Genomic DNA, 14,115 nt, shown 5'->3' with positions numbered 1-14,115 from the left:
GTTCATCTCCAGAAGTTGTTTATTCAGCACTATTTCTGTAATATATCGAGCTATCATCAAGAGATCTGTTTCAAAGAGCTAGTAAAAGTTATGAACAGAGATGGTCTTCCAGTAAACCTAAAGAAAATTAGGTTTAAGCAGTTCATATTCATCAACTGCAAAAACTTCAGATGTAAACTTCAGAATTAAAGCAGTGGCATAGGTTTCCTTATGGCCAACAGATATATTACTTATGCCCTGACATCATCCTATTTGCATGCTAAACACTCATGTTAATGACTCTGAGGGAAAATAGACCCAAACGGGCTAAACCTGAAACAGCGCAGTCTAACAGAAATCAAACGAAAAAAATCTTAAGAATATCTTCACATTTAAGTGTGTTTACTGGTCAGCTTTTTTTAAAGGCATTTTCTGTTGCATGAAAGAAACAAGTTCTGAATGCAGCTGTACTGCATTCACTTATTTTAAGTCTAAGTGTATTACCCAAGCCAAAACAAACTTAGGCAAATTTTCACAGTCCATAACCTGGAAAGCCCTTTATCTGCAGTTCAAAAAGATAATCAGTAGAGATTTACTTGTTAGGACTGGAAGTTTAGACTTCAGATTGGCTCCTGTGTTGGGCTGCTCTCCTCCTCACGCAATAAAAATAGGGTGAAAATAGCTGTGGCAGGGGAAGGCAAGACAACCTCCTATCATTCTAATACTCCACTATTCCCCTCCAGCTCTTGATTATAACCCCACACAGCCCATCACTGCAATTAAGATGACTAGCTTGGAGATACTTGGTATATTTCCTCAATCCCAAGGCCACAACTCTAAGGCTCTAATGACCATCACAGACAGCACTGTCACCCACAATCCCAAATAAACTAATTCAGAGCTATTTTCAGATTCTTTTCTCCCTCACCTCTGCCAAATCCCTTGAAGCCAGGAGTTATACACCATTCACGCTCCGTGTTCACGACCATGTGGCTCTTCAGTGTATCCCAATAATTTTGCCAGCCCTCCAAATCTTAAAGTATTAAGTAGAGGCTTCTCAGTCAGGGACAGCTACCCAAAGTTACCCTGCTCTCAGCACTGTCCCAGCCATCATTGCCAGCTTCTTCCTATTTAAGGGCCACAAGACACTACACAAAGGGCAGCAGAAATTTCCCTAATAATGGAGACATAATTAAGCTTGTTTTTATATTATTACGTAATCAGTGAGATGACCCAATTCGCAACATTTAAAAAGCCCCTACAAAATATAGGGCTTGAAAGGGATGTGAAAATAGTCAAATCAAGGGAGTAAAACAAAAAGCTTGTGCCTTTTTTTCCATCATCAAGAAATATTTAGCTACAAAAAAATAGAGGTGAAAAAACCTTTAGTCTAGCCTGTTTTTATTCTTCCAACAAATTCTATAGCTGTTATTCAGTGATGTCACTGCTCAGTTACACAGACTGCTGTGTAGCTGAAGACCCTGAATTCACCTTGGCTGTATTTAACACCTATTAATTATCCAGTGAGGACTGGACAAGAAACCTCAGTGCATTCCCCTCCAATATGTGAAAAGCTTCTGCAAAGATGGCAACCATGTCTCTCCTCATTCTTCTCTTCAGTAGAGTAAGTCAGCTCAGCTCTTCTAGTTTTTCCTTCAAAGATCACAACTACTAAGAATTCTTCTTGTACTTCCTGAACTGCAATACCCAGAAGTGAACAGCATTGCATTTACATAAACATGACTGACAGTATGTTAGCCAGAATAATCTCCCCTCTCCTCCCACTTTTCTTCCTAGAACCACTCCCCCCCCATCATTTTTCCTGAAGTTTTTCTAGTTCCTTACACAGTTATGTTTGCATGCTTGTTTTTTGTCTCCCACTAGTTCTATAAGCCCTATTTCAAACTCCTTCAAACATCTGTCTCCTATTATACCCCCATACAAGCCTACTGAGTTTTAGCTTTCACTTTCTACATAGGATTACTATGACTTCTAAGGACAAATTTCCAGGCAGAGGGGTGTATGCCTCAATAATTTAATCTAGATCACTGTTTGTCTTACTGCTTTAGAAAGCTTTAGGGGTGTTAATATTTGTGTAAAAAATCACCTACTTCTGCTCCCTTATCCTCTAAGAGTACTAACTTGCTACAGAAAATAGATTTGAACTTACCCATTCTTCCTTAAAAGTCTACCCTGGGGGTTTATTTTCTTAATATTTTCTTGACACTTCTCAGCATTATCCAACATGCCTATTTTGTTAAAATATTTCAAATTTGTCCCAATATTTGAGTTAGTAAAGCTGTCTGACAGACAAGTTATTTTCTCTTTTTTAAAAAGAAGGGCTAAGCTAACAATAGTCACTATTGATTCCAAGATCACTTCAATCTGTTGTCAAAGAGCTCTAATGCACTATTTGAAAGGCTGAGACTATCTGAAAATACGAAGTTTAACACTTTTCTTCTATTCTAGGTCGAGTTCTTATTCTTAGTGATATTCAGTATAATCATTTACTCTGATCAATTATATACAATGTAACAGCCATTGGAATAAGTTTTCCTATAATCTACAGTAATATAGAGGCATTAGACATTTTAGACTTCCTAGTATCACCTGTTAGGACTCCGACACACCCCCACCCCACCCCCACCCCCCAATTGGGACACCACCTATAGAGAAAGTAACTTTAACCTCTATTGAGTCTAGAAATGTTTCTCACTATGCTTTGTGCCTCTTACCAGTGACTTTTTATACATACACACACATACCTATAGTCCCTACCACCTTGGTTTTGTGACATATACTTCAATGTTTTAGTTCAACTTAAGTTTATCTTTCGCAAAAAAGATGACTTTCAGGTCATGGAAGAGCTAAAGCTAATCAAGCTGGCTTTCTCAGTACATTTTTTGTGGAGGCAGTTTAGGCTCATATTCTCAATACTGTTTTTCAAGCTACTCAACACCTCCCATCCCCCCTTGTGCTATCCCACCCTTCCTCTTCTCACTCCTTGCTGAAATTTTGTAGCTTGTCACATAAATTACCCTCTGCCTTCACCTTCTCGTTGTTCACTTGTTGGAGGTAAATTCTTTCTCCTCCCTGTTGCTTTTCTTCATTGCTAAGAAGTTGTCTCTAACAAGGACAGACCTAGGTAAGAACTTGTTGGTCAGTCCCATTCTTGCCCGATTCCTACCCACTTCCCCCTTGCTCCACCCTGTGCAAGTTCAGAGTTTTTTACTCTGGAATTCATAACCCAGTAAGTCTTGAACCATGGAGCAGGTAGATAAAACCTTGCTATAATGAAAGTAACTCCTCTCCCATTCCCCAATGCCGTTCTTCCTCAATTAGGTTAGGTCATTCCAGAATCAATACTCCAGTCATACAAGTTATCCAAAACAAGCCTGTTAGGTCAATTAAATCTATTTCGATTATATAAGACGACATCCAGTTGCTCCTGTTTATTTCACATACTTCCTGCATTAGTATTAGCTATAGACATGCCCAAGTTGGGACAGGCTACTTATGATCATGTCTAGGTAAAGGAACAACAGTAAGCAAGCTTAGGAATCCAACTTCTTAAATCAAGTTTTAGAGAATACATGCTGTAAGTAAATCATACAGTACATACAAAGGCAGCATAATGCATTTCAAAAAAATTTTGGTCAAGGCAACAGAGCTACAAGTACACTAGCAAGCAGGTGCTCTGCTTGGAGACAGCCTATATTTCTTAGTGACAACGTCCAAGAATTGTACCTGCTATTCAAATTCAGCACCAGAGAGGAGACATATTTTACAGGAACAATTTAAAAGATAGTGACTAACATCCCAGGCACTAGGTACACTAGGTTTAAAAGATTACTGTTCTTAAAGTAACATAATAGATTCTCACAGTAAGGAAAAATTAGGGAAGTGGGCCTGAAACAAGGAACCACGTATTATCTACTTGTTCTCCAGCATTTATCATTCCCACTTGGGGACAGAAAGCTTAAGAAAATGAGAAAAAAATCTGACAGGAGGAATATAATCAAGACAGTTTTATAACATATATGTGCCCATCATGACATCCAACAATTTTGCATATATTTTATTTTTAAAATTGATCTGCAAGACAGAGAAGCAACTTAAACTTATAGAACACTGACTGTACTTAAATCATTTGCTTTAGCTGTATATAGCTTCAGTCATAGCTTTACTTAAAAGCTCAGCAGAACACACTAAAAGTTAATTTCTCTAAGAAGATCCTAAGAAACCTGAAAACAATAGAAGTATTTGTTTAGAAGACTTGATTTTAAAACATACATGCTTATTCTTCCACAAAAGAAAACTTACTTGCTAGCTTAGCCTGTAGTCCTGAAGGTCCAGGTTTTGATGTCTCCGACTTGGAAGAGCCTGGTAGAGACAGTTTTGTTTTAGGGAGACTGACTTTTGGGCTGAATCGAGCAGCCCAGTCAAACTTTGAAGAGCCCCCTGTTTTACTCTGTTCTTTGTCCCTGCTACTCCTTCTTGGACTGGGGCTGGATGCAGAACGGGAACGTCTAGACTTATTCTGGTCCTTTCCCTGTTTCACTCTGGCACCCTGAGGAACAGTAGAAGAAGCAGAGGCAACAGCAGAAGAGGAGGAGGATGTGGAAGCTGAAGAAGAAGAATCAGTGATGGTGCTACACCCAGCTTTGGCTGAGGTCACCGATTTTGAAGCCAGCTTGGAGAGTTTTGCTGACTTCTCTTCAGCGCCAGTTGATTCAACTGCTGAACCACTCTTTATACAAGACAGATTCTCTGTCCTTTTCCTTTTCTGACTTCGGGAGCTACCAGCAGCTCCACCCTTTCTGGTGTGAGCCTTGCTTGTTGATGGTAATTGTGTAGACTTCGGCTGTTCTTGGTCTAAGTGTCTTCTCTTAGATTTAGTATGTGGCTTGTTAGTTTCCAAGGAAGTTTCAGTGTGTTGAAGTGCTTTGGGTTTTTTAGCAGAGCTAGGAGAATTGGTCCTCCTGTAATCTGGACTAGCACTGCGTTTAACTCCTCGAGAATTGTCTTTCTTAGGCACTTGCCCCGTTTTTTGCTTTTCTGAATTATTGACTCTCTCTGGATCTTCTTGTTGTGGTATTAAAACAGCAGATGAACTACAGCCTCTGTAGAAGTAAGCAGGAACAGTGTTAGTGTTGAACTTCAGAAATGTCACAGTTACAACAGTTTTGTAAGATAAATGTCAACATTCTCTAATAATAAAGGAAACCGTAGGTAAGAAACACTGATTATTAAGTTTACATTGAAACAAGAAAAAAAAACCACGCTTGTATGAGAACAGTCATATTGCAAATCTTTGCTAGCAAGAAAACTAAAATAAATTGCAAAATAAAAGCACAGTACACTGCTCTTTTTAAAGAGGAAGATATGAGGTAACTTGGATAGATTTTATTGATGTTTTTTATAGATATGTTGAAGTGATTAAAAAGAAAAAAATTCAAGCCATGAAGCTATTATCTGAATGTTTGAGAATATAAGTTCCACAAGAGAGTAAGGAGTGTTCAGTAATGCATAACTAGTCATAACTGGATTCTAGTTCAAGGAAGGCTCTTAATGAAAGGATAGTTTCTCATCAATCTTGAAAGTGAGGTAACGAATCACACACAAAAATGGCAAAATTCTCTTCTACATGACAGAAAATTGTTCCAGTATGTATATAGCAGAAGTGTATGAAGAACAGACAAAGCATGGCTGAGATGATTACTGAACACAGGCATACTTTAGATTATCATGTTTCAATTAATACTGGACATTTCTCAGAACTCCTTGGGCAACCTTCCCCCAACATGAAGTGGGAAAAGGGGAGAAAGACCTTGCAAGTATTCCAGGACTAGTTATGCAGAAATCATTTCCTCCCCATCACTGATGGAATGGTCTTAGTTGGTGAATTAGAAAAACAAAACACAAACAGAATGTGAAACACTGAAATATATCCACTGAACGCAATACCTAGATTAGTTAAAAATCTCTTAGTCGTATATTTTATAAGAACTCTGTATAACTAGATATATTATACACAGTTGTGAAGTGCAGATAACACTGGTTAACATACGAATATGAAGTGCAATTACCTTTTAGAAAAGTGTCCCTTGGACTGCTCAGAAGTAGTATTAGACTGCACTTTGGGTGTCTTTGAAATAGATTTTCTACTCTCAGGAGGGTTATGTGCCTTATGTTTTGCCTGCCCTAAATGTGACCTGTCAGCAGAAAGTCAAAACAGAAAGCTATCAGGATTCCAAGATACAGATACAAGCCTGTAGGTGGAATTATTATTTATTTTTCGGACCATTTACAAATATTAGTTTACAGCTTCAAACTTTTCCATATCAACCCCTAACATTAAAGCAATATTTCAAAAGAATCACCTGGTGCAGTTACAAATCACTACCAGTGTAACTGTTTTGTAAAGCACACAATTATTTAGTCATTTTAAATGAATAAGACATCTTCTCACACCTGAGCTGTGCAGATAAATTCAAATTTTTCTAGTGTGCAAGATTACTGAATTATTCACTTAAGCATTAAGCTAGCACAGTAAGGCACAAGACTAGAGCACCCATCAAAGGCCTCTTCCCAGAAACAGACATACACTCATCAACCTCAAGATTCCATGCATTAAGACTTTATCCAGTTACGAGTGTTTACAAGTTTGTCTCTTTGCTCTTCAGTTTAAGAAAATCAAATGCTCGGAATGGAAATGCAACCAGTTCCACTCAGTAGGAAAGTTCAAACCTGCCAGTTACTTTCTGGCTGCATATCCACCAAATCGAAGGATTGAGAGCTGTTTGGTAACAGCTGAAGTAAGAGGAATGAAGAAATGCATGCTACTGATGCAGCCAGCCAGATGAGACCAGGAAACCTGTGATGTCAGAGAAAGGAATGAGTTTCACATAGATAAGCTACTAGAGGTCTTCCAAGCAGCTTTCAGCTGCATGCAAAAAAAATTGTTTATTGTATGAGCTCTGACTGGAGGACAAAGATCATACTATACCATAGATAAAATTTAAGACTTAAGTTACATCTTCACATATTCCACATCTATTTTCAAAACCAGTGAGAATTACCATCTGCAAGACTCAGAAGAGACAGCTCATCAGCATTTAAAACAGCAGAGTATAAATAATTGCTAAGGCAAGAGACATCTCACTTGTACTTCCCTGGATAAAACACACTTTTGACCCAGCTGTCACCAGGAAAGCTCTACTGCTCATATCCTACCTATGCAGAAACCCAAAGCACCACTAACCTTTATGAAACCTTAAACTAGCCTAGTATTAATGCTGGAAGAAGCAATGTTTCAAAGTTAAAGAACTGCACTTATATGCTATTAACCCAGCCTATCCAGTCCTTTGAGCTGAGCTATGCAAACATCCTTGAATCATATGGGGGAAGGGGAGAAATGCAGAATTCAGATTTAAGTGTCCTGCTCCAGCCCATGACCCCAAACCCAACCCATGACCCCAAACATCAAAAAGTTTAGGCCAAAAAGTAAGTGGAAGAGGTAGAAGAGTCCCACAAGCTTTCAAATAGATTCTTCCAACCAAATGCCAGAAATCTAGTAGCAAAGGCAGAGATAAGCCTGCTATTGACCAGAAAGTTTCACCATCCTCTTAAGGATTTCAATACAAACTTAAACATAAACCTTAGTAGGAAAAAAGTACCAAGACTAATCACCTAAGTGATAACCACATGATAATTTGCTCAGAGTCGAAATGGTAAAACTTCAGTAATATGACTGTTTTTTCTTGATAACTTTCCTTCCTCTGTTTTCTTCCGAAGTATTTTCATTTACTCAGTTACTCAAATAGATGAATGCACCTAGACAGCACATAGGCTCATCTTTCCAAAAGCATAATAGTCTGAAAAGATTAAAGGAACAGCATCTTCTCCATACTGCAGTAATTTGTTTTTATTTCTCATACTAGAAGAAATCATTTTTACTATCAAAAGCAAGCGAAATAAAAGTTAGATCTTTAGCTCACAATAGCAAACTCCATCAAGGTAAACTTGGGAACGTTTCACAAAATTCTGAGTGTTTGGATTTTCCTTTTCCCAACAAATGATTAAGGCGTGAAATTTAATTTTCCCCTTGAAATGTTTTCATTATGGGAGTAACAGAAGTTATTACATAATTTACACTTAGCAGGAATCTCTTTTTTTTTTTATGTAAGCTTACTGATCAGGGTTCATTTATTCTGAAGTATATTTTAAAAGGTTATTTTCCCTTAAAAATTTTTTGTTTACTTTGATTAGAACTGGATTCAACTTAGTGCTTTAAGTATTCACAGAACATAAATAATTGAAGAGCTTTTCAACTAAAATATAGCTAAACCAATATAACAAAACATCAAGTACTTAAATCACACACTGAAGAGTTTCCACTTGTTCCAGGCTTCCCCCCTTCCACCTTTAAACCCTTCAGAGGTTCTTGCAAGTTTTACAAACATAATTTCATACCAATGTCCAATTTATGTGGACCAATAAAGCTACAACAATATCCTGGGGATCATGAATACTGTATCATGCAGACTTTTTGCATTTGCTTTATTTTCTTTATCCATCAAACTATCAGCAGAAATAACACTCATAGCCAGAGCAGAAAGGTTACACTAGAAACATAAAAAATGGGGAGTCAAAACTGATTAGGATTTTTTTTTATTATTTTATTTTTAAAGACCTACTGTGCTCTCACTTCTCATTCTTTGAGTTTAATCATTCACTTTGCATGTGTTGCAAAGAGAAGGTACACAGGACAATAGCAACTGTACATGCAGTAGCATATCAGTTAAAAGGAGCATGACATTAACTCCCCCTTCTATAAGATTTATACGATGGCAAGCAGACTGACAATTTGGAGAGACTGTAGGATTAAGTTAAAAGAACTTTAACTGTACACCAACTAACAAGTATCATCGTCCCAATTTATATTAAGGTTGTGACAGCTTGCTTAAGGTCTCGTTAAAAGTTAACTTGCATACAAAGGTAGTCAGAATAGTCTGATGAGCTAGAAACAAAAAGAGTAACACTTGGAGAACTAAGTGCTATGAAAGGTACATGGCAGCTGGAAGATTGATTCTTTTAAAGGTTGTAAGCTACCTGTACTTTTGACCGTAATTCAAGGCTTTTCACTCGTAACTTACCCAGTTACAAGCTCTTTATTCTTTTCCATTAAAGTATCATTCATTCAGAAGCTTCATTGAAACAAATATTCTAGCAACAAGTATTTTGAGAGGCTAAGTTCCTCATTAATGATGAAAAATGATAAGGTAAGTATTTATGAGCTTGTATTTGTCCACTTCCATTTGCAGGGGCAGGTACAGGAAGACTGAGCACTTGTTGCACTTTAAAGTGTTGTTCTGGGTTTGTTTGTTTGTTTTTTCTTGCCCCCCCCCCCCCCAATCCCACCCTCCCCCCAACTTAAAGACAGTTTCATAACCCACTCCAAGGCTTCACTCAACTGGGCAAAGCTGTCTGCTGATACACATTTTAATTCACAGGCAAACACTCAGTTCAGAGTAACACACTTAACAGAAGTTGACAAGTGACCCACCATTTAGTTTGCAGTGTTTATATAAACAATCTCATGGAAACCTCCAGCCCTTAGCCATCCTTAGCAAAGCCATAATAAAAAGAACCAACTACAACCTGTCCTCAAAGAGTTACTCTGTGCATATTAAAAAACCATACCTTTTGAAGTTAGTTAATAAACAAAGTGTTTCATCCAAGTCATGTTCCTCAGCAGCTGAGAGTGAGGTATTAAATGCTTCCAAATATGCATTCTACAAAACTAAACACCTTTTTACTTCTGTCAAAAGTGAGATTAAAAAAAGCAATAGCACAGATGAAATAAGCTGTGTAAACACACCCTACTTTCTCTCCTCAGAAATACTCCACCTGTCTTCCCCACTGATTCAAACATTAAATTTAGTTTTTACACAAGTCTCAGGTAAGATGTTAACAGTTAGCATATTATCAAGACTGGTCCAAAACCCAATCCTGTTCAGAATAAAAGTAGTATAACTGACAAAAGCATTCTTCTCGCTTTAGTATTTGAAAAAGGTCAGTCCAAAGTGTTTTCCAGATTCTGCTTATACCAGTGTCCTCTATGCAGCTAACAAGGATCTCTTAATTCTCATCTAGCCTTCAATCCCAAATGCACAAGAACATGTATATATTATATTCCAAAACATTAAAATTCATAGAAGTATCATACTTTCATACACAACTGCAACAGCACAGCAGTGATTTATGTCAAATTGATGATATCCTACTTATACTACTGCTGTTCCTAAAGATTTCAGAAGAGTGACAATATGCAGATAAAAAGATAAGCGCCGCTGTCATTTCATGCCACTAAAAAAAACTTTTTGCAGCACTAGTAAATAGTTCTAGTACATAAGACCACTTCCATTACTCCATACCAATATACTGAAACATTGCTCACAATTGAAAGGAACAGTCAACTTCACCACTTTCAGAAAAAAAAAATCTTATTGTGCGTCTCACAATATCACTTCCAAATTGCTCCCATTCAAAGTAAATACTATGGCATCACTGGGAACTTAAGCCATTAAGGAACTTCAAGCACAATTCCTCAACACACATAGTGACAATGTAGATAGAGAGTTAAGAGAGTGACAGTAAGTACCTTCCACCCCCTCCTCCTGCCCCCATGAAAAGAGTGCTCTCATTAATGCATCTGCTTCCCACTCCTCTTTGGTTTACTGCTGCAAAGGGAAGCTTTAGTATCATTATTGCTTCCTTACAAACCTGCAAAGAGTCATCCTTCAATGGAAAGTGCTGGAAGAGATAGTTCAGACAAGGGAACAGTTAGGAAGGTGCCATCGTAACAGTAATTCTAATTTAGGATGACAACACTGAATACTTTTCAATCCGGTATTAGAGCCAGTAAGAACTATAATATCCACAACAGCAGAAAGTCATCCAAAGCACAAAGTTATTTCAACATCACTACTGACAACAGGAAAGTGAAGAATCACATTAGTCCAACTTCACCAAGGCCAGTCTGGTTATGTGCCTGCACAGGGGGGGAAAACAGCAGTTTACACATCTGTTTTCAAACACACAACACTTGCTTCTTTTAGAGAAAAGCACACATCGTAGATGCTAAATTTACTTCCAATTTGTGCTGCAACAATCTTTCTACGCTGTGAGCCTAGCATCGTTTTTTTTTTTTTAAACAAATGCAACTGTAAAAAAAAAAATCAAACACTCAAAGCTCCTATCAAGTTACTGTGTTGAGTGTGAAACTGCTAGTAAAACTCCAGCAGAAAACACATCATTGGCTTCCCCCGCTCATTTTGACTGCAAGTATTGATGTTATTAGGGTGACATGAAATAAGTACAGTCTAGAAGAAAATGGGTTTGCATTGCTGCTTCCAGGTTAAGCCAAATCTGCCAGTATTAAATCTCACAGGAGGAAGATTCTGCATTTATGTTTTACATACTAGACCAGAGAGGAGTTTGGGATTTCCAAAGTCTTCATGCAAGTGAACAGTAGCTGCTCAGCAAGTTAAATTGATAAAGTTTTAACAAAAGACCTTTAAGCTGCAAAAAGGTAAAAGGCTAGAGACACACATATTAGCATTTCAGCTTGGAAGTGATATTCTCCAGCCTCTCTCTTTTTTAACACCTCCCTCAACTGAAGTCTATCGTAGTGTTCACTCCAGTCAGAGCACAAGAGGCAGAGGCAAAGTTAAGGCTATTACAAAGCCATTTGGCTACACTACCAATGACTACATGATCACTCACTTACATTAGATTAGTGGACTTCACATCAAAGTCTGAAATTACTGTACAAGTGACAAACTGCACAAACTCTCCAAGTTTTTGTCACTTAGTGTTTTGAAAATGCATGCACCTTAGCCACAAGAAAGCTTTAAGAAAAAAGCTGTTGCATTTCCAGCATTTAGAAAGCTATTTATACAAAGCAGAAATGTAATCAAGTACACAAGTTCAGACAGTATTGAAACTTGTCCTTGCTCAAAGGGTTATGGTTGCATATCTATGACCAAACTGAAGTAACCTTCTCCAACACTTTAGAAGGTGTGGCCCTTAAGTTTGCTTATAAACTTTGTGGCTAATTTTAGGCATGAAGCAACAACCCCCTACAAACACACATTACTGCTTAATTCCCTCTACAATACTAGGTTTGGGTTTTTTTTGTTTGGGTTTTTTTTGGTTTTTTGGGGTTTTCTTTTTTTTTGGGGGGGGGGGGGGGGATGTATTGGTTTTGGTTTTTAAGAAACACATGCCTCTAATAAAGTGGCTGAATAAAGTCTCATACTATCTATCAACTACATCAACAAGTAGCGCAGATCAACAGAAGAAAATTTGTAAAGCAAGATATTTGCCATTAAGGACTGACGTCCACTATCTATGCATTTCAATGATTTCTACTTCAAAGCAGAACACATTACAACCACAAGTGACCAGGATGCATGAACTGCTCTCCTAGAGCACAACTTCCAGTTTAGTTTCATCCAAAAAGATTCCAATTCAAGTGCTGCAAAACCATTCCATTATGTTAGGCAAAGCACAGCAGGTAAGGATGACAGATTTGCTTCAAAAGAACATTCCCAACTCCAACTAAAATACTAACATAGATGCATCCTAAGTTCACAGTTATTTGCACAATATGAGCATATTATTGAAACTGGTCTTTCCACAGTTTGTTTTATTTAAATGATTTTACAGCTGGAATTGAAGAATTTGACTTTATGGATGACAAATGCGAGAGACTGGAAATAAGTTAGTGTCTCAAGTATCCCAAAAAAACTAATGTAAGGAAAGCTGTATTGGGGTGGGGTCGCTTTTTTTTTTAAATATAGCAGCCAAAGCAGTGTGTATCACCAGAGTACAGCAAGACATAATGAAGAAGGTACATCTAGCTGTGAACTCTAGACCCTCCCATGTACTGTTCAGCAGCAGAACTAGAACATACTATCCCACTGCATCCCTAGATACATGGAAGGATGAGCCCCAAGGTTTGCATCTAAAAGACAGGCAACCAGAGAAAAAGTGACTGTTATCTCAAAGCCTGTCTCTTTACATTTCATCTACAAATTTTTCAAGGACATGATAGATCTGTCTTACATTGTTCCTTGTACAATAGCCATTTCTGCCCAGCAGCTTACTAAAGAGACACAGAAGACAGTAGAGAAACTAAATTCATCATAAAGTTTATATTAACCAGCATGCTTTATCCAGGCCTCTTTACATGCTTTGCCAGCCAAAAATGCTTGTTCAGAGATGGAAAGGCAGGGGAGGTCCTGTTCTAAAGAGCCCACATTTCAAAGAGGATTGTAAGCTTCCATCCTCTTCACTTAAGAAAAGAGCTTTGGTTCCGATAAAGGTCTAGCATAGTTCAGGAGTGCAATACATTCTTGCTCGTGGAAGTCTGACTGACACAGATTTGGTGAGGGATGGAAGAGGTCTAGTCATTTAAGACAAGTTGCATCTTGAATCACTGTGTGATAGCATAAGTAACAGACCACAATGCACCAAAACACCAGATGATTAACTTTCTTATAAGAAAATAGTGATACCACTAAAATTCTTCAATTTGTCTGACTCACTGTACAGCTTCTCCCTGGCATTCTGCTAAAAAAACCTGAATAAACAGTAGATAATCTGAAGAAGAATCCCCCACCCCATGCTCAAATAACTTGCCTCTAGTTCTTTATTCTAGGGAGAAGGTTATCCACCCCAGGTCAATTTCAGCATAAAAGGAAAGAGTTGGTAGGGCAATATCTAACTTAAACATCCATTTAAATGTAGAGATAACAGGGAATCAACAGAATGGAATGAAGGGTTCATCATGCCTCACTTAAAGGAGTATTCTCCAAAAACAATGCTAGCTTGCAAAATCATCAGCTACATAAGGCAGCAACTTGCCCCTCCTTATGCTACAGAAGCCTTGTGTTTATCATCTGCTTTTCCATTTGTACAGAGAGACTAGTTTAGAAAAAGTGAAGCTGCATTTTGCAGATTGAATTATTCCCCCCAAGGTTCCTTAAAAGAACGGCTAGCCTCCTTCATCCATTCAACAGTGACCTTATTCTCAGTTACACTTTATACTAGTAAGAAATACACCTC

The 14,115-nt window shown here is 37.8% G+C and overlaps 1 protein-coding gene across 8 annotated transcripts in view; it reads right to left on the bottom strand.

Annotated features, from left to right (window-relative positions):
* The window catches only part of TRIP12 (thyroid hormone receptor interactor 12), an 83,476-nt gene that overhangs the window by 39,219 nt on the left and 30,142 nt on the right, over positions 1–14,115 (bottom strand). For 6 of the 8 annotated variants that reach the window (XM_075507273.1, XM_075507278.1, XM_075507279.1 and 3 more), the window contains exons 3-4: positions 6,069–6,194; positions 4,303–5,102 (exon numbers count right to left, since the gene is read on the bottom strand). In XM_075507273.1, coding sequence (XP_075363388.1) covers positions 4,303–5,102; positions 6,069–6,194 — 926 coding nt within the window. The remainder of the gene's footprint in view (positions 1–4,302; positions 5,103–6,068; positions 6,195–14,115) is intronic. The other 2 variants (XM_075507280.1, XM_075507281.1) reach the window with 1 other exon arrangement.

Source organism: Mycteria americana, chromosome 7, assembly GCF_035582795.1.
Source record: "Mycteria americana isolate JAX WOST 10 ecotype Jacksonville Zoo and Gardens chromosome 7, USCA_MyAme_1.0, whole genome shotgun sequence".
Lineage (NCBI taxonomy): Eukaryota > Metazoa > Chordata > Aves > Ciconiiformes > Ciconiidae > Mycteria > Mycteria americana.
This window is presented reverse-complemented; position numbering and strand designations above follow the sequence as displayed.